Here is a 17,087-nt window from a genome sequence, read left to right as displayed (position 1 = left end):
TCCCTACAATATGTATATCGCCATGTCAAAATATCTTGTATCTTATGGAATGATCATGAAAACTGAAGATTGGGGGCGACCCTGACATAAGCTTATCAGTTGGCCTGTGCGACGGGTTTGTTTACTACCCCACAAAGTGAGGCCGAAGACTTTCAGTCAAGTCCAGTTTTGCGACAACAACGACACAACAAGACAACGACAACGACCATGGCATACAGCGGACGCATGAGCATGGCGCCGCGAGGCTCCCAGCAACCTTCAAGTCAGCCTCGTGTTCGCAAGGAAGACAATGAGGATGCTTTCATGACACTGGTGAGTCTTGCCTTTTCTGCCCGACAGTCGACGAACACTGCTAACGAGTCTGTGTTTACAGCCCGATCGCGAGATTGCGGGATGCATCAGCGACATTGGCATCCCCTTCACCATCCAAGACTTGCAAAAGCCCAATCCACAGCAGATCCAAAAAGTCTTCGAATGGCTGGCCGAGCTGTTGATGAACACGACGCGCGAAGTTGTCGCGCCTGCCATGAAGGCTGCAGCAGACGACTTGTGCGGCGACGACCCGGACAGAATCTTCACAGCCGACACCCGCGACCTCATGGGTTTCTTTGTCACTTTGCGCCGTCTGCTACTCGAGTGTGGCATCAAGGACTTTACTTTCCAGGATCTGTACAAACCCACACACCCACGCCTGGTCAAGATCTTCTCATATGTCATCAACTTCATCCGTTTCCGCGAGTCGCAGACCTCGGTCATCGATGAATACTTCAACAGCACCGAGCGTACAAAGGCTCAGATTGAAGAACTGTACAACTCGAATCAAGAGAAGGAAGAAATGCTGCAGGAAATGCAGCGCAACAGAAAGAATGTCGAGCAAGCCATGCGTGACAAGGAAAAGAAGAACAGCGAGCTCAAGGCTCGCCTGCTAGAACTCAAGAAAGGCCAGGAAAAGGTGGCCGAAAAGCTGGACCGCGTCAAGTCTGAGCAGAGCAGACTGAAGCAAGCCCTCGAGGACAAGCAAACACAAGCCATCAATGTCCGCAAAGAAGCCGACAAGTTGCGCCCATACACACAGCAAAGTCCAGCAGCCCTCGAGACGGCCCTTCGTGATCTCAACGCAAACCTCACCGCAGACAAGGCCGAGATTGATCGCCTTGACCGCCGCACCCGCGCCCTACAGACAAGTACCGACACATTCACTCTGCTTCACGGCGATGTAACAGGTCTCAGCCGCCTACTTGAAGACCTGCAAGCCGAACTGAGAAAGGAGGACGAAGAAGCGTCACGAGCAAACAAACACCGCGACGCTCTCTCGGAGCGCTCTAACAACGTGCGCGAGATTGAGCGTCAAGAACGCATGCTCAGCAAACAGCTCGCCAACATCCAAGAACGCACAAATAATCTACGACAAGGTGCGGCAGCCAAGGCTGAAGAAGCCAAAAGGCGCATGGAGTCGCTCAAGCAAACACACTCGGAGCTGGGCGAAGAGAGACGCAAGCGTGGCGAGGAGGTTGAGAGACGACGCATCAGGATCGAGCAGACGGAGAAGAAGATGGCGGATCTGAAGGAGAACATCGACATGGAGGTGCAGAGTGCGAAGGAGGAGTACCTGAAGATGGAGTCGCACATCAAGCTCTACATCACCGAGATGGAGCAGAGCTTGGTTTGAGATCGGGCTTGGCTGGGCTTCCTTTTCGTCTTTCTCTTTCTGTTCTTTTTCTTCGCTTGATATACCCCTTGGATGACTGGCGTTGGTGGCTGATTGAACTTGAATATGAACATGATTGTATTGCATTATGATATCTGTTTTGATCTTTCCTTTAGTCGTTTATATGCATGCTACGTTTCTCATCATGATGCATTTATGAGACGCTCAAGGCCAGCGCTCCTCCTGCTTCCAGGATCCATCAGCCTGGTAGATGTAGACCTGTCTGCGTGCCTTTGTAGGGTCACTAAGGTCGAGCTGCTCGACTTCCTCGGGCTTGATGACGACGACTCTGAAGTTCTTTCTTGCGACAGGATCGTTCAGGTCCTCAACCTTTGTGCCGAGGGCCAGGTTCTTGTCATCATAGGGCTCGGATGTAGGACGGCCAGGTGGGGGAGCCTTGAAAGAACCTTGGTGACGAAGTTAGCAGTGAACTGTGCGAATACATCGTGCGATGCCAAACATACCTCTCAAACCAGGCGAGTTGTTGCCAAAGTGAGCAGTGAGCTCTTTGTTCCAAGACCACTCTCCCTGCTTACCCTCATCCACGACTCTCATACGGCTGCCCAACTCGCTCTTGACGGTTCTCACACCACTGCTCTCCTTGCTCTGCTCACCCTCACCCTCAATATCAGGACCGACAACAAACGCCTCACCCTTCAATCTCCACTGCACACCAGTCTCCTTGATCCAGTAGACAGCCTCGCAAGGACCACCGCCACCACTTCCCTGCATCTGCTCTTCCTTTTCCGCGTGTCCACTTCCCGAACTGAAAAGCTGAGGAATCTTCATCATGCGGACATCAGAGGTAAAAGTCGGCATCTCCGACTCGTACACTCTGGGGTTCATGGGAGCTTCATTGTGCTTGTTTTCAGGCAGCTCGGCCCAGAAACCGCGGAAGATGCAGTAACGAGCGCGAGGCAGGTATGGTGTAGGTGAATCCTTAGGGGCAGGGTGCAAAGACGAAAAGACGAATTCGGGAGAGTCGAGCTTGTCGAGGTCTTTGAGGAAGGCCTGTTTCCAGGGTGCGGGTTGGGGGCTGTTGGTCGAGGATGTTGTGGCCATTGTGCGGGTTGCTTGACGGCTGAGGAGGGAAAGACGGGGGACGATTCTGGAAGCTATCGTGACGGTGTTGTTCTGCAAGAGATGAACTTGAGGTCAAAGAATTGAATGGTAGAGGAAGAGGTGTATAGAAAGGTGATTGATATTCTGATCGAGCTGGCTGTCATGACGTACACGAGATCTATGCTTCTCCACATTGCATCTTTAGACAGATCGTGCTCAACTCAGCATCCTTCCAGCGACATCTTTGCGAAAGAACATCATTCACTTCAGCTGTCTTTTTGACCAGCAAAAATATTTGTTCATGCGATGGCACGTCCTTGGAGTAGAGGGTCTTGGTCATGAGCGAAAATAAATCGGCAACTACATGCCGTCATGCTGAGAACACAAGCTCTCCCTCACATCCTCCTCGGGCCGGACCCTATTCATCCATCTCTTCAACCTTCTTCCCCTCACTTTCTGCATCCACTATCGTCACAGGCGACATGCATGCAGCATGCTACTCAGATGTTACGGTCGTAGGTAAAGTGTTTTGCGGAACCTCAAGTCACAAAGTGGCACCATGATGCTATAGTGTTTCTATTCTGAGTACGAAAGTTTTCTTGGCCTGTTGATCGGCCAAGAAGTGCAACGTCGTAGAGACCAAGACGATCACCTGGCCTGTTGCCGTCGGCTTCCATACGGATTCGACGTCTGCCGAGATGACTCTTGCCCTGAAAATGTGAAATATCCATATGGCTTCTCGACCGTTCTTGACCGGATCTACAACTCGAGAGTAAAGTTCACCAAAAATAACACGAGGTGGGTGCTGAGCGTGGAGCATGCTCCTTGATTGACTTCCAGAGGCGAAGGGGCAACATTATATAAGTCAAGAGCCATGCACTGTGAACGTCTTTCTCCATTACACATACTCCTCCTTAGCAATCTCAAACATACAACCAATACTTCAAACCCTCATACATTCTACCCTTACGATCACATCAAAAATCAACAACATGAAGTTCACCATCACCAACACCATCGGCCTCCTGGCCGCTGCCTCCTCCACTCTGGCAGCACCCCTCGAGGCTCGCCACGACCCAGCCAAGCCATTCACCCTCGACATCTCTTTCAGCAACAGCCCCCTCAGCGGCCCCATCCAAGCCTCTGGCGGTTCCTTCTGGATCGGCAAGAACGCATCGACCTCGTGCCCTTCAAACGTAAACCCCTGCCCAGCCGGCAACAGCACATCCTTCACCTCGTCAGGAAACGGTCTTCTCTACCTCAACACCGAAGTTCCCGGCGGTCAACAAGTCTACATCCGTCCTGATGGCCTGCTCACTTACACACAACCCCACTCCGCCTCTGCACCTTCTGGCTCTACTTTCTCTGGTTTTGAAATCTCGCCGCAGAACCAGATGGCCAAGTTCTATGATTTCTGGCTGTGCAGTGAGGATGCCACGGACAAGGCTTACCGTATCTGGCTCGAGTACCGTGACAGCAAGGGTGCTATCACACAAAACGGCAAGACTGGAAAGAATGCTTGTACTTTGGTTAACCTTTTGGCGAGTGATGTTAAGAAGGAGGGTCCCGCTGCTTGGGAGTACAACTAGAGTCTTTGGTGCTGGCATCATGGACTCTATTATTTGGCTCTTTCTTGTAGACGATAGCATTAGTTATTTGCATAGCGCAATCTACCTCATATATCATACTCGTATCTTGCTGGTTAAACACAACTCATCGTGATGTCAAAATATCGATGATTGACAACAGTCCTATGCACCAAATTGGTAAAAGACATGCATGGGCAATGGAGTCGGTATAGTGATTCAGCGACCGCAGTCTGCTTTTTGTTATTTCAATGTTCATTAGCGGAGTAAGTGAACAATCCGCTCATCAAGAAGAGGAGAAATAGAACACCACCTGATCAGTCAACTTGTTCAGAAGACTCATGCACATGCATACTCTTCAACCCATCAATCACTGCACTCGTTCCATTCGCAACGGGCACCTTCTTCTTCTTGACAGGCCGCTTCTTCTTGACACCCATGCTGCGTGGTGCCTCCTTGATCCACCGACAAATAGCTTCAGCCCTTTCAGTCGAGATCGGATACTCCTTACCATCATCTTGTGCCCAGCGTTTATGAACAGAAGCGCCGCGATTGTTGCCGTTTACGTCGTGCAAAGGCCCACTGATTCCTTCTTCATCCTCCATCGCTCTACGTTCGCGAGCACGAACGGCTTTTTGGAAGGTTTCTTCGTCGACTACGCGCTCGTCGCCCATGGCTTCAATGATGGCGTCTCGCTTTCTACGCTCATGCTTCTGCTCCTCTGTCTCTGTGATGCTGTGTTTGGCGGTTACCGTACCGTTCTGCGCACCTACTGTAACATCGGGCTCTGGCTGTGGCTGGGTTGCCAGAGGAGCTGGCTGACATAGAACCTGCCAGGATTCAGACAACCCAATCCAGTTGTTGGCACGTCGCAAAACCTCAATCCAATCAGCTCTTGCTGGCGACCGAGCGGCCTGGAAAATGGGATAGCCGTCTGCGAGACGCGCAAGACGAGCAGCATTATGGGCGTGTCGTAGAAGCTCGGTTGGAGAGGTCTGCATAAGGGCGTGACACAACAGTAATGAGTGTAGAGCATCGGTGAGAAGAGGATGATATGTGACGGCTTCATAGTTGCTCACTGACAACGGACTGTCGTCTAATCTCGTGTTCTCAGGTACAGGAAAAACTGGTAGATCGGATAGCGGCTTCTCGGCAAACAGAGCTGAAGCAGGGTACACTTTTCGATGTGGAATGCGAGGCCATCCATTTGCATCCCACTCCAAGCCAGAATCCGAGGTTTGAGTCGATTGATGCGAAAAGAGAGAGCTTACCGTGGGGCTACTTCTTCCTGAAGATGAGTGACTGTTCCACTCTAGCAAGCGGTTGCGATGGATAGTCGTTTGTTTATTATCGTTCGTCAGGTCGTTGATTCTGCGAGTGATCTCATCGATGATTTCTACAGGTAGACCAGGTGTATAGTCGAAGTAACCAAGGAAAGCAAGATAGTCCTTGAGGGCTTTCTTCGCATTAGTTTTGACAATCTTGCGCGCATCAAGTCTAGCTTGATGAGCCTCTTTTTCTTGCGGTGACATGGGAATTTTTCCTACGTCCTCGTCCCTAGATCGCGCTTCTTTTAAACCGTCCAGAGCAGCGTGAACGTTCTGACATGCAATGCTGAGGTAGACTCCGGCTCGATTGAACAGCATTTGCTGTTCCAAACTGCTCGGCTGGTCCTCTTCTTTCAATTGTGGCACTTGCCTCCAATCCCTACCATTCTTGTTCCAACGATCTTGCTCTTCTTTGTAGTGTTTTGCCAACACCAATTGATCAGTTCCAGGTCTGTGAATCTTCTTAAGCTCTTGTGCTATCCTGAGCCCGAGCGTCAAATCACTTGCGGCTCCCTCGAACTGACCCTTGAATATCTGAACGAGTGCGCGAGTGCGTAAGGGAGCACCTTGCTTTTCCCAAGGCAGATTCAGGATGACATCGTCCAGTGGCTCCAAAGGTGTGTACTGCTCCATCATCCTGGAAGGAATCTTTTCATGGAAGAAATGAACATATTTGGCTTCTGTGTCGGTCTGATCGCGCCTGAGGACATGCAAAGCAACTTCCTCTAGAGAAGATGCGGATTGCATGGTCGCAACACTCGCAGCAACCTCGTCCAATGCATAAGCTTTAGACAGCAATCGTGCAGCCTTTTGGCGTATCTTGTATATTCGTTCCTTGCTCATCTTGGGGGCTTGTGGTCCACCTTGTCCAAAAGGATCCAGATAATTTAGCGAGCCATTCATGGCAGTAGTCGACATTCCATTGGAAGCGCGTACGGCGTCTTCTGTTGCTTCGTCAATTGCGCGTCGAATCTTGACTACATCATAGAAGACAGCAGGATCTATCAGCCTCGGTAGTGGTTGTGTGTAGTTCTGGTGAGCAAGCGAATCCAGGATCTCGGGCGGTAGTTGTAGCCATGGGCCGTGAAAGGATGAGATGTATCGCCAATGTCTGTATGCGATAAGTCAGCCATAGCTTCAGAAAGCACAGGAGCAGGGTCAGAGCGTGAAAGAAAAACAGTTTAGCAGACGAGACAGCACCTACTCACTTATTACGGCATATGATCAAAGAAGATGCTGAAGATGCGCCAGACGCAGCATTGCGCTGACTGTTGTGCGCATTTGCGCCCTTTTTGTTTGCCATAGTGATACAGCAGATAGATACGCGTTAAGGCATGGTTGTGTGTCGGAATGCTTCGAAATAAAATGTTATTCGAGAGCAACTGCTGGAAAATGATGCGGCTTCATCCGCCAAGGTCGACTCGGACTCGACATGGGAAGAAGCTCCCTTGCATGTGAAAGGACCATCACTTGCTTCTGCAGCTTTGCTCTGAACATCAAGGCATGTCACTTTCTGCTTTGTGTCAACAATGGTAGAGCGAGAAGAGGGTATGTTGCAACGCAAATGCATCATATACACACGGTAATGTAGACGTCACAGGGAAAGAAGGAATTAAATGCAGGAACGATGGTTGAATTGATCACTACAAAAACACTCATAGCACAACATAATGTATTGGCAAGCGATACTGATGTAACGGGGTGCTGCTCATCTTGGTTTCCGCTCGACTGGCGTACTCATCTTCAGCACCGCGTAAAGGTGTGAGAGCATTCGCTGAAGTGATTTTTTAGACAGGTTGACTCCTGTTCGACCGCATGTGCCCGACTGATCGGAGTCACTTCTCCTTGTAAGTCGGCAGGCGCGTCTCCTCAACACTCAGCCGCGGACTCTTCAAGAGAGTCAAACGCTGACTCTAACGAGGTCGGATAATCATAAGCCTGTATACCTCGAGCGAAACTCAGAAGGAAGCGGACAGCGGGCAAGACCACCACCTCAGGATCCTCTTGTCTCTCTTCGCCGGTAGGAACAGCTCTATCTTTGCATTTCTTGCATTGACGTATTTGGAGTGTCATGGCTCTGCCCTCTCGTCGTGTCGAAGGATCATCATCTTCGCGAGAGGCGATCCAGCATGACCACTCAATCCTTGAATTGGGGAGGGCGAGCCTAGCTCGCAACCATCAACCCTTGTCCTTTGACGAGGACAGGCCAGTACACCGGTAACTTCAATTCATAGTCATATGTAGACCTCGGCGCAAGTTTCTCCTGCCCTCTGAAATCTTTGTCGGAAGCGAACAAGCAAGTGGTCAACCTGCGTTCTGCGATTTCCGAGACCAATATCGGGCATAACAACCCTTCCAGGCATTTGATTCTCTGGCACACAGGCCAAACTGGGCACAACAACCCATCCAGGCATTTCAAGCCGCTGGCACGATGGCCGGTTCGGGTATGACAACCCAGGCACTCAAGCCCTCAGGCACATAGCCCGGTCTCTGTGTTGCATGTCTGGCACAGCGACTCGTAAACTGCCTGAACGTCTTCAGGCAGAAGAAATATGGACGTCCAGGCCGCTCAAACTTTCGAGTGGTCCGCAGAAAGAGGTCCTCCAAGAAGGCATTGAACACCAAGAATCGTCGATTTTCTCGAGTCCTGTCGCACAAGGACAACGCCAACGATCCTTTGCAACAGCGTTGCTAACTTTCTCGTCGAGACTTTCTCGCGCGGACCTCGTCCGGCCGATAGTCGTCCTCCGACGGTGACCTTCATACGCTGGACTGGAGTAGAGCACGAATACTCGTCCCTCGGCGTCTTGTTAGGTATTGCTTTTCCGGCGCATGCGTCCTTGACCGTCTATCGGGGCAATAGTGAGAGCGGAATCTCCACTTCGCCGCACCAAAAAGACAGGTTCGCATGCGCGAGGAGAGAAGAAGAATATCGCGGAGCGGGAACGCAGCGGAATTTGTACTCGGCTGCTCGACCAGCACAGACCTTCCCAGCCACCAGCCTCTGGAGTCTTGAACTTACCAACCATCCATTGCGATAAAATGCGCGACATCCTTGCGATACACAAAAGGTGGTGCATAGTAGAATCAAGGAGTTCTTTGATGTTTTGAAGATCAAGACGAAGATGTCTGTCCAGCTCAGATATAATTCACAGCAATGGCTGATCCTACACAAAAAGTGAAACACGAGACTAGGCAGGCTGCCATTCTTTTTGCTCAGGACTCTCATTACATGGAGGATCACATCTCTGACCTTCGAAGCAGTACAGAATATATTTGGCCGCGAAAATGGGAAGTACGTAGACACTCGGTGAGAACGTGCAGAGATGGTGAACAGCGTACGGAAGGAGCGAAACACTACAGCCATCGCTACCTCCCCTTGCCAGAAAACAATAGCGAGAAATTAGACGTCGTTTTCAGGCAGCAAACTTTTTTCAGTATTCGTCTTCTGATTATCATCTCATGTCTTTTGATGTTCTTGTGCTCGTATGATGAAGGAAATGGTCGTGACAGCCAAACGTGCTGCTGATGAGCTCGGACCAGTCGCGCCAAGAACCCACACAGCTCGCTTGGCTGTCTGAAATTCTTTGCAACTCGAACGAATCCGTTTGAAGTGACGACCAGCGACGACCACATCCCTTCGACACCCGTCAATCCAGTTATTTCGCCAAAATGAAGTACATCCACTCGAAGGAGACTCTCACCATCCCCGACGGTGGTACGTTTGCGCTTGCGAAGATGGCCCTTGAGAAACGAGAGAGGGACACCGAGAAATGAGAGCGCTTTGGACTGACTCCCAGCGCAGTCAAGGTCGAGATCAAGACCAGAAATGTCACCGTCACTGGCCCCCGTGGTACCCTCCAGAAGTCGCTCCAGCACTTGGCTGTCTGCTTCTCGCACCCCGAGAAGAACGTCATCGACATTGAGATGCACCACGGTGCCCGCAAGAACGTCGCCGCTCTCCGCACCGTCCGCACCATCATCTACAACATGATCGTTGGTGTCACCAAGGGCTACAAGTACAAGATGCGCTACGTCTACGCCCATTTCCCCATCAACGTCAACATCGAGAAGAACAACGAGACTGGCCGCATGGAGGTTGAGATCAGAAACTTCTTGGGCGAGAAGCTCGTCCGCCGCGTCGTCATGGCCGACGGTGTCGAGGTTGAGGCTTCCAAGAACGTCAAGGATGAGCTCCAGCTCACCGGCAACGACCTCGAGAAGGTCTCGCAATCCGCTGCCGACATCCAGCAGATCTGCAGAGTCCGCAACAAGGATATCAGAAAGGTGCGCACGCCTCTACCTCTGCCTTGCGCATCCTCTACGGCTGCCGCACTGCAAGACTCGGAACACGCCTGGCTAACATACCCTACAGTTCTTGGACGGTCTCTACGTCTCGGAGCGTGGCAACATTGTCGAGGACCTTTAAGCGAAAACTTGTTTCATCAACTTTGGCGAAAGACGGATCAGGGGACTTTGCTGCACTATGGGCTGCGTAGCGCTTCAATGAAAACGGGCAGATTTTTCGCGGACCAAAATTTCATTAACGACTTCAAAAGAAAAAGACTCCTTGTTCTGTTCACTGAACGTCTCGTCTCGTCTTATACCCGCCAAAACTCGAGCGCCCAGAAGTGCTTTGAATTATTTCGTACTTGTTCGATACCGAAAACTACGCCTCATAGACACCCAGATCCCGTTCGGTGCACAAGAGCAGATACTCGCTTTGCGCCTGATGTATTCTCCTGTACATGGTCTTTCAAGAAGGAACTGATACCCTCCCATTTTCTTGCTTCTAAATTCCTGTCCCGGTATATCTGCCAAAACTTGTGCCTCCCATGCTTAAATCCAAATAAGAAAGATTGTCGAGTGACATTAAATAAACAAAAGGTATTTACTCTACCTTGACTTTTCAGGTTGTGTCAACAATTTAGCTTCTGAATTTGAGGGCTGCCTTTGGCTCGGCCTTTGACACCTCCATGATGCGCTTGCCTCCCAAGTCCTTGATCTGCTGAATCAGCTTGTCATTCTCGTGCAGGCCTGCAATATCGTCGCCTCCACCAATGCTCTTTCCGTTGATCAAAACATTAGGGACTGTGCGTCTGCCTGTGGTCTTCAGAAGCGCTGCTTGCAATTGAGGGCCCAGAGGGTGAAGATCGAGCTCCTCAACGTAAGGGGCTGGCACGATGTTGTACTGTTCAAGCAAGATAGCCTTTGCCTTCTTCGAGTAAGGGCAGTAGCTTTTGGAGAAGATGACGACTGTATGCATCTGTCAGCGTTCAAACATAGGTGACCTTGAATGGTCGAGACGTACTTGGGCTCTTCTTCAAGATGGAGTCCAGTTCAACCTCAGCCTTGTGCTCCTCTTCGGTCTCGTCGGGATCTGCGGCTTGTGCATGTTGTGCTCCTGTGTTTCCAACCTTTGCCACGCCGTCGTCCTTCAGTCCCTTCTCTCCCTTGATCATCTTCCTGCCGGCAACGCTCTTGTCGCCGGCATCGACAACTCCGTGGACGGCATCTTTGGCACCCTCCTTTACGGTATCGGCGACCTTTTGTGCTTTCTCGGCAGCCTCCTCGACGTCGACGGCGAATGGCTTCTGATCCTTCCCAACCTTCTGACCGGGAACGGCAGCAAGATCAGGATCACGGATGTTGGCGGCTTCCTTCTCTTTCTCGGCTTTCTCGGCGGCCTCGTGGATGATTTGATGGTTCTCAAGGTCCAGTGCTTCCTGGTGCTTTGTGTTCAGAGCATTTGCTGTGTTTGTATAGAAGGGACTTGATCGCGTCGATGCTGCAGCTGAAGAAAGATAGATGAAACTGAGGACAGCCAGAACTGCCAGTAGGGCAAAGACCTTGACCCGGCGTTGCGAAGGCATGGTCAGGCGCTCAGGTTGATATCACTTGGATGCTGCACCAGGTTGATGGGAGACGAAAAGCACTCGATGGCTCGAGTAGTAATGATGGTTGGCGACAGGCTCTTCGGTTACAAGACAGAGTGAGGAGCAGTCGCTGTCTGCGCCAATGTCGTGCAACGGCGGGCAGCTCAAGTCAGCGAAGCGACCCCCTGATTGGGCTGAACCCCTTCTCCGCAATCTTTGTGCTTTCGTACAAGCTGAAAGCAACTCCTTCTCCTTGAACCTACATACATGCTATTTCGTACCATGGCCAGGGTTTCATCTTCAGGAGAAGAACCTTCATGATGCACAATTGGGGCGGCTGCGATGAAATGTGAGAGCCTCCCCGTTGTGCGGATCCAGGGTCTGGTCTATTGACGATCCGCAACCACCGACCACCACTCTAACCAACTGCACGCCCTGCAGAGCTGACCTGCTTCATGTACACCGCCCGATTCGATGCAAAACGCATCTTACATCGGCCGCCGCTGACATGTGCTCTATGCCCCGCCGATAACTATCCGTATGTCTTTGTAAGTCGATTTACTTATGGCAATCCTCCATCCAACCCCAAACGTCTCGTCTCGTCTCGTCTACTGTATTGTTGCGCGATTTTTCTGCCTCACAGAGAAAAACACCTGCGGGTAGTAATCGCACTGCCACCACCCATCACCACTGCGGCATTTTTCTACCACCACTGTCACAGTATTGAATCCACTTCACACATCCATTCGGTAATTTTGCTGTGCCTTCCACGTGCCCATGCTGTAACCACATTTGAAATTTGTCCGTTACCTTGGACGCCGGTTCGAGGCTTCTTCAGCTTAAGTAGGTGATCGACCTGCATTCCTTGAATTTCCTGTGTTGTCTTTTCCATTTCTTGTTTTGTGATACCAATATCCGTGCTTCTGCACCTCGATCAATGAGCGAGAACGGCCACGTACGCTTTGACGACAGGACTCTGCAGAGAGAGATGACCAAAGAGTCGTTGACTCCGCGCAAGAAGTCGGTCGCCGAAAAGGAAGCCGAAATTGAGTCCGTCTGGTCCGATGAACCGTATGGTTTGGAAGAGCGTGACTTCAAGAAGAAGCAGGTTTGATATTGTCGCACACGAGGATCGCGACCCGTACTGATCATTACAGACTTTCAAAGGTTGGACTCTTCTCTATCTTGCATACCAATCAACGGGTGTGATCTATGGAGATATTGGTACCAGTCCTCTCTATGTCTACTCGTCCACGTTTACGTCTGAGCCTGCGAAGGACGACCTTCTCGGTGCGCTCTCGTTGATCATCTGGTCATTGACTTTGATCGTCACGATCAAATATGTCTTGATTGTCCTGTCCGCCGATGACGAAGGTGAAGGAGGCACCTTTGCTATATGTAAGCTACAACATGTCGCTCTACACGTTCATACCCCGGCTGACTCCGATGCTAGATACCCTTTTGTCCCGCTTTGTGAGTCTGACGCGACCGAGAAAGAAACTTCGACACATCCTGACCGTCAACCTAGAGTGATATCATGAAAAGAGACCCCCGAACGTATCATGCCATCAAGATGGAAAGGCACCCGAACGCTGAGCTTCCCAGACAAAGTCGTAGCATAAGAAATTGGCTCGAGAAGTCCAAAATCGCACATGCAATCTTGAAGATATTGGCTGTGTTTGGCGTGAGTCTGATCATCGCTGATGGTATCCTCACACCCGCACAATCCGTGCTTGGAGCCATTCAAGGATTGACAGTAGTCGATGAGAGTATCAGTAGCTCAACCATTATCGGTGTCAGCTGTGCTATCCTGATCCTGCTGTTTCTTCTACAGCCTCTCGGCATTCAAAAGTTGGCGAGTTGCTTTGCTCCGATCGTCATCATTTGGCTTCTGTTCAACGCATCATTCGGTATCTACGTAAGTCTTTCCCAACCCACTTGCTCAAAGCCGACTTTCTAACGAATGTTAAAGAATCTTGTCATGCACGACTGGACCGTCCTTAAAGCCTTCTCTCCCTACTTTGCAGGCTTGTACTTCATGCGCCTCAAGAAGGACGGGTGGCTATCGCTTGGTGGTATCTTGCTCTGTTTTACAGGTGTCGAGGCTCTCTTTGCCGATCTTGGAGCTTTCAGCAAGCGGTAAGCTTCGAACACACTCTTTTATGAGATCTTATGTCTGATGGTCAACAGCGCCGTACAGATCTCATGGCTTTGCCTTACCTTCCCCTGCCTTCTCCTGGCATACATCGGGCAAGCGGCATACATCTCAAGGAAGCCGTCAGCATACGCAAACCCGTTCTTCGAGACTGTGCCTCCGGGAATGTTCTATCCATCACTTGTCGTTTCGATCCTCGCTGCCATTGTTGCTTCTCAAGCACTCATCACCAGCACTTTCCAGTTGCTCATACAACTCATGCACTCTTCCTACTTCCCACAAATCAAGGCTACTTACACTAGCACCGCCTTCCATGGGCAGGTCTATATCCCCATCGCTAACTGGCTCATGATGATCGGCACAGTCATAGTTACTGCCGTCTACAGCAATGTAAGCATACTGTTATCTATCAGTGTAAAGAAAATAGACCGCTAACATATTCCTAGACTACCAAGCTCGGCCATGCCTATGGTGTCTGTGTCATCCTGGTCACTTTCATCACCACAAATCTGGTGACGCTCGTAGCCTTGATCGTCTGGAAGACGAACCCTATCCTCGTCTTTGCCGTGTGGCTGCCTCTTGTCACCCTCGATGGTCTCTACCTCTCCTCAGCTCTCACAAAAGTTCCTGATGGCGCTTGGTTCACCCTCCTCCTTGCCGTCCTTCTAGCTTCCTTCTTCAGTCTTTGGCGCTACGGCAAAGAGAAACAATGGGCCACCGAAGCCAAAAACCAAGCCCAGCTTTCCGAACTGGTCGTTTACTCATCCAACAACCTCGCTTCCACCACCGCCACCCCTGACACTGCTCCAGCTAAAAAGAGCTTCCACCTCTCTTGGCGCCACGGCGGCGGAGAACTGACGGAAACAAAAGGCATGGGCATCTTCTTCGACAAGGCTGGTACCGATATCCATGTCCCGCAGGTGTACGAACACTTTATCACAAAGTTTGAAGCGCAGATGCAGGTAGTGGTTTTCTTGCATCTGCGCGCGTTGTCGGAGCCTCATGTTCATGAGGAAGAGCGTTACACCATTGCTCGTACGCCTTTGCCCAATGTCTATCGCATGACTATTCGATATGGCTATATGGATAGAGTGGTAACCCCCGATCTTGCCAGACTCGTATATGAGCAAGTCAGAATGGCGATTGTGCGAGGTACAGTAGTCAACAGACCCAACCCTACCGTGCCAGAAACCGTGATCCAAGATCTCCACGCCGCCACCACCACCACCATGACCACTTTCATCCCCGAAGTCGAGGTTGGCATTGACGAACCCCACACCTCTGGCGCCACTGCTCTTGTCACTTCTCGTCGTTTGCGAGTTCTAGACGATGCGTTCAACACCCAAACACTCTATCTTGTTGGAAAGCAACAACTCAGGATCTATGAGGAAACATCTCTAGTCAAGAAGGCTTTACTCGGGGCTTTCTTGTTTGTAAGAGATAACACTAGAGCCAAGGTTGCGCAGCTGGACGTGCCAGTGGAGAAATTGGTAGAAGTTGGATTTGTTGGTGAGATTTGAGGGTGGTTTGGTGGAATTGGTTGCGTATAGTCATGAATTTACGAGGAACAAACATGATGGATGTGAAATGAGACGTAGATAAAGAGACGTATATTACAAGCAATCACCAAGTTGTTGTGTCTGCTGATCATGTCTCGCGGTTGGCTTGAGAAAGGCACGAATCCAACCAGGGTTACCCCTTTAGCATTGACTTCTGAGGAGTCAACGACAATATCAGAACAGCCAGTAGATAAATTAGCTGTCTAACGAGATTCATGCGCTGATTGGGCTATCCACTATGTCTGGCAGAATTCTACTGGCATGATGTCAAGAGATGCGTGCATGAAATCGCAATTGTTGTTTTGAAAATCCATTTCCCAAGACGTCGACCGAGACCCCTGACCCGTGACAGCATCTCTCACCTCGATAGATCGATATATGAACATTTCACTGCACCGAATCTGGTGGTATTTACAGATCAGTCGCACCAATTTTAACCTGGGAAGAACCATGAATATCTCTGGATTGTATGACAGTACGAGCAGCATTCGTCTTTGTAAACTACTGCGTGGAAGAAACTCAAGTTGAAAAGTCGCGCGCTAATGTACCGATATGCATGTGTATGATCTGATATCAGACCATTGAGACGATCCCTCAGAGGTTGTCGTACTTCTCCATGCCAGGGATGACAGGCTCCTCGAGCTCAGCCACGGGAGTCTGAGAGATCACAGTGTCCATGTCCATCTCATCATCTCCTCCGCCGAAGTCCATGCCAGCATCATCACCGTGTCCAGCCGAAGTAGTGTAGTTGGCCTCCTGATCATCGAGGAACTTGTCAATGTCAACAGCAGGCTGAGCAGTCTGGCCTGAGAGTGGGTCGTTGGTGTTGAAGTCTGGAGCGTAGCCGCCATTGTAGGTGTCGAGGGAGCAGTCGTTCTGGAAGGTTCCGGTGGGAGCATGGAACAAGTTGGCGGGAGCAATGTGACCGGCAGGAGTGATGAAAGGATCTTCAATACCGGATGGAACGTGGGGAGAAACAGCCATGCTAGTCTCTTCATGGTGCTCGATGCTTTCAACGACTCCGTTGCTATCGTGGGCGTGAACGATAGGTGACTGAGGGGATCTGATGCCGTCGACAGTGGCGCTAGCAGCAACATCGGTGGGACCGGTAGTGCTGTCTCCGTTCATCTTGACATCACCGTTGGTCATCTGAGATTATCGTTAGCATTGAGAAGGAAGGTGCCCTTGTCGCCATTGCACTTACCTCGTCGTTGACGTCCTCAAGCTTGACTTCACTTTCTTCTGTACCCCATTTGCCATATCTCATGCCGAACTGACGGCAATGCTTCTCCAAGGCGATCTTCTTTTCAGCGATGGCTTCCTCGTTCTCCTTGACTTGGTTGGCGTTTGCCTCAGTGAGGTTCTTCTTCAGTTTGAGAATGTTCTCCTTGAGCATCTGCATCTGTTGTCAAGATAGTCAGCAAGTGCTTTGTCAAGAGTTGTCGCGCGTCGACATCATGTTAGTTGATGTCGAAGATCTTACTTCAATGTCATAAGTCCAAGCTGTGACATCCTGAGGCTGGACCTTCTTGACGATGGAAGCACTGGAAGACATGATCAAAGACTGGACAGAGCAATCTGTTGTTTGAACACTGGTCGTGCGTCGTATGGGAGAGATGGTTCGAAAGTTCAGCGATTGAAGATGGAGAATTGGGTCGTTCGCGATGTGAGTGAAATCGCAACGAGAGTCCGGAACATTCTGCAACTTCCTCGATTCTACTGACTCAACTCGTTTGGTCGTCCACTCAAATGGCGAAATGCCAGCTAGGAAGCCAACGCCAGTGAGATATGCACACGGAGTCACACGATTTTT

General features: G+C 50.5%; 8 protein-coding genes across 8 annotated transcripts; 4 read left to right on the top strand and 4 right to left on the bottom strand.

Annotated features, from left to right (window-relative positions):
- Window positions 1-207: 207 nt before the first annotated feature.
- On the top strand, window positions 208-1,669 carry M437DRAFT_58559 (kinetochore protein nuf2; the record flags this gene model as incomplete). Its single annotated transcript, XM_041023418.1, has 2 exons — window positions 208-312; window positions 374-1,669. The coding sequence occupies 2 exons, from the start codon at window positions 208-210 to the stop codon at window positions 1,667-1,669; spliced, it is 1,401 nt and encodes a 466-aa protein (XP_040875795.1).
- Window positions 1,670-1,873: 204 nt separating this feature from the next.
- M437DRAFT_58698 (uncharacterized protein) lies at window positions 1,874-2,770 on the bottom strand (the record flags this gene model as incomplete). The annotated part of the gene is made up of 2 exons (XM_041023439.1): window positions 1,874-2,115; window positions 2,173-2,770. 2 exons carry the CDS (start codon window positions 2,768-2,770, stop codon window positions 1,874-1,876), a joined length of 840 nt encoding a protein of 279 aa, XP_040875794.1.
- A 992-nt stretch (window positions 2,771-3,762) lies between these two features.
- M437DRAFT_88306 (uncharacterized protein) lies at window positions 3,763-4,359 on the top strand (the record flags this gene model as incomplete). The annotated part of the gene is made up of 1 exon (XM_041028795.1): window positions 3,763-4,359. One exon carries the CDS (start codon window positions 3,763-3,765, stop codon window positions 4,357-4,359), a length of 597 nt encoding a protein of 198 aa, XP_040875793.1.
- A 314-nt stretch (window positions 4,360-4,673) lies between these two features.
- On the bottom strand, window positions 4,674-6,987 carry M437DRAFT_58745 (uncharacterized protein; the record flags this gene model as incomplete). Its single annotated transcript, XM_041023447.1, has 2 exons — window positions 4,674-6,795; window positions 6,893-6,987. 2 exons carry the CDS (start codon window positions 6,985-6,987, stop codon window positions 4,674-4,676), a joined length of 2,217 nt encoding a protein of 738 aa, XP_040875792.1.
- Window positions 6,988-9,356: 2,369 nt separating this feature from the next.
- Window positions 9,357-10,113, top strand: M437DRAFT_78779 (ribosomal protein L6; the record flags this gene model as incomplete). The annotated part of the gene is made up of 3 exons (XM_041027051.1): window positions 9,357-9,402; window positions 9,490-9,971; window positions 10,060-10,113. The coding sequence occupies 3 exons, from the start codon at window positions 9,357-9,359 to the stop codon at window positions 10,111-10,113; spliced, it is 582 nt and encodes a 193-aa protein (XP_040875791.1).
- Window positions 10,114-10,611: 498 nt separating this feature from the next.
- On the bottom strand, window positions 10,612-11,557 carry M437DRAFT_58802 (glutaredoxin; the record flags this gene model as incomplete). The annotated part of the gene is made up of 3 exons (XM_041023459.1): window positions 10,612-10,940; window positions 10,996-11,164; window positions 11,294-11,557. 3 exons carry the CDS (start codon window positions 11,555-11,557, stop codon window positions 10,612-10,614), a joined length of 762 nt encoding a protein of 253 aa, XP_040875790.1.
- A 991-nt stretch (window positions 11,558-12,548) lies between these two features.
- M437DRAFT_58765 (putative potassium transporter) lies at window positions 12,549-15,235 on the top strand (the record flags this gene model as incomplete). Its single annotated transcript, XM_041023450.1, has 8 exons — window positions 12,549-12,668; window positions 12,718-12,958; window positions 13,014-13,033; window positions 13,089-13,478; window positions 13,533-13,699; window positions 13,751-14,105; window positions 14,162-14,867; window positions 14,904-15,235. The coding sequence occupies 8 exons, from the start codon at window positions 12,549-12,551 to the stop codon at window positions 15,233-15,235; spliced, it is 2,331 nt and encodes a 776-aa protein (XP_040875789.1).
- A 633-nt stretch (window positions 15,236-15,868) lies between these two features.
- M437DRAFT_69692 (uncharacterized protein) lies at window positions 15,869-16,829 on the bottom strand (the record flags this gene model as incomplete). The annotated part of the gene is made up of 3 exons (XM_041025325.1): window positions 15,869-16,423; window positions 16,479-16,676; window positions 16,758-16,829. 3 exons carry the CDS (start codon window positions 16,827-16,829, stop codon window positions 15,869-15,871), a joined length of 825 nt encoding a protein of 274 aa, XP_040875788.1.
- Window positions 16,830-17,087: the final 258 nt, after the last annotated feature.

The sequence above is a fragment of the Aureobasidium melanogenum genome (genome assembly GCF_000721775.1).
Source record: "Aureobasidium melanogenum CBS 110374 unplaced genomic scaffold scaffold_29, whole genome shotgun sequence".
NCBI classification, from domain to species: Eukaryota; Fungi; Ascomycota; class Dothideomycetes; order Dothideales; family Saccotheciaceae; genus Aureobasidium; species Aureobasidium melanogenum.
Note: the sequence above shows the minus strand (reverse complement) of the source record. Positions and strands in the feature narration are given on the sequence as shown.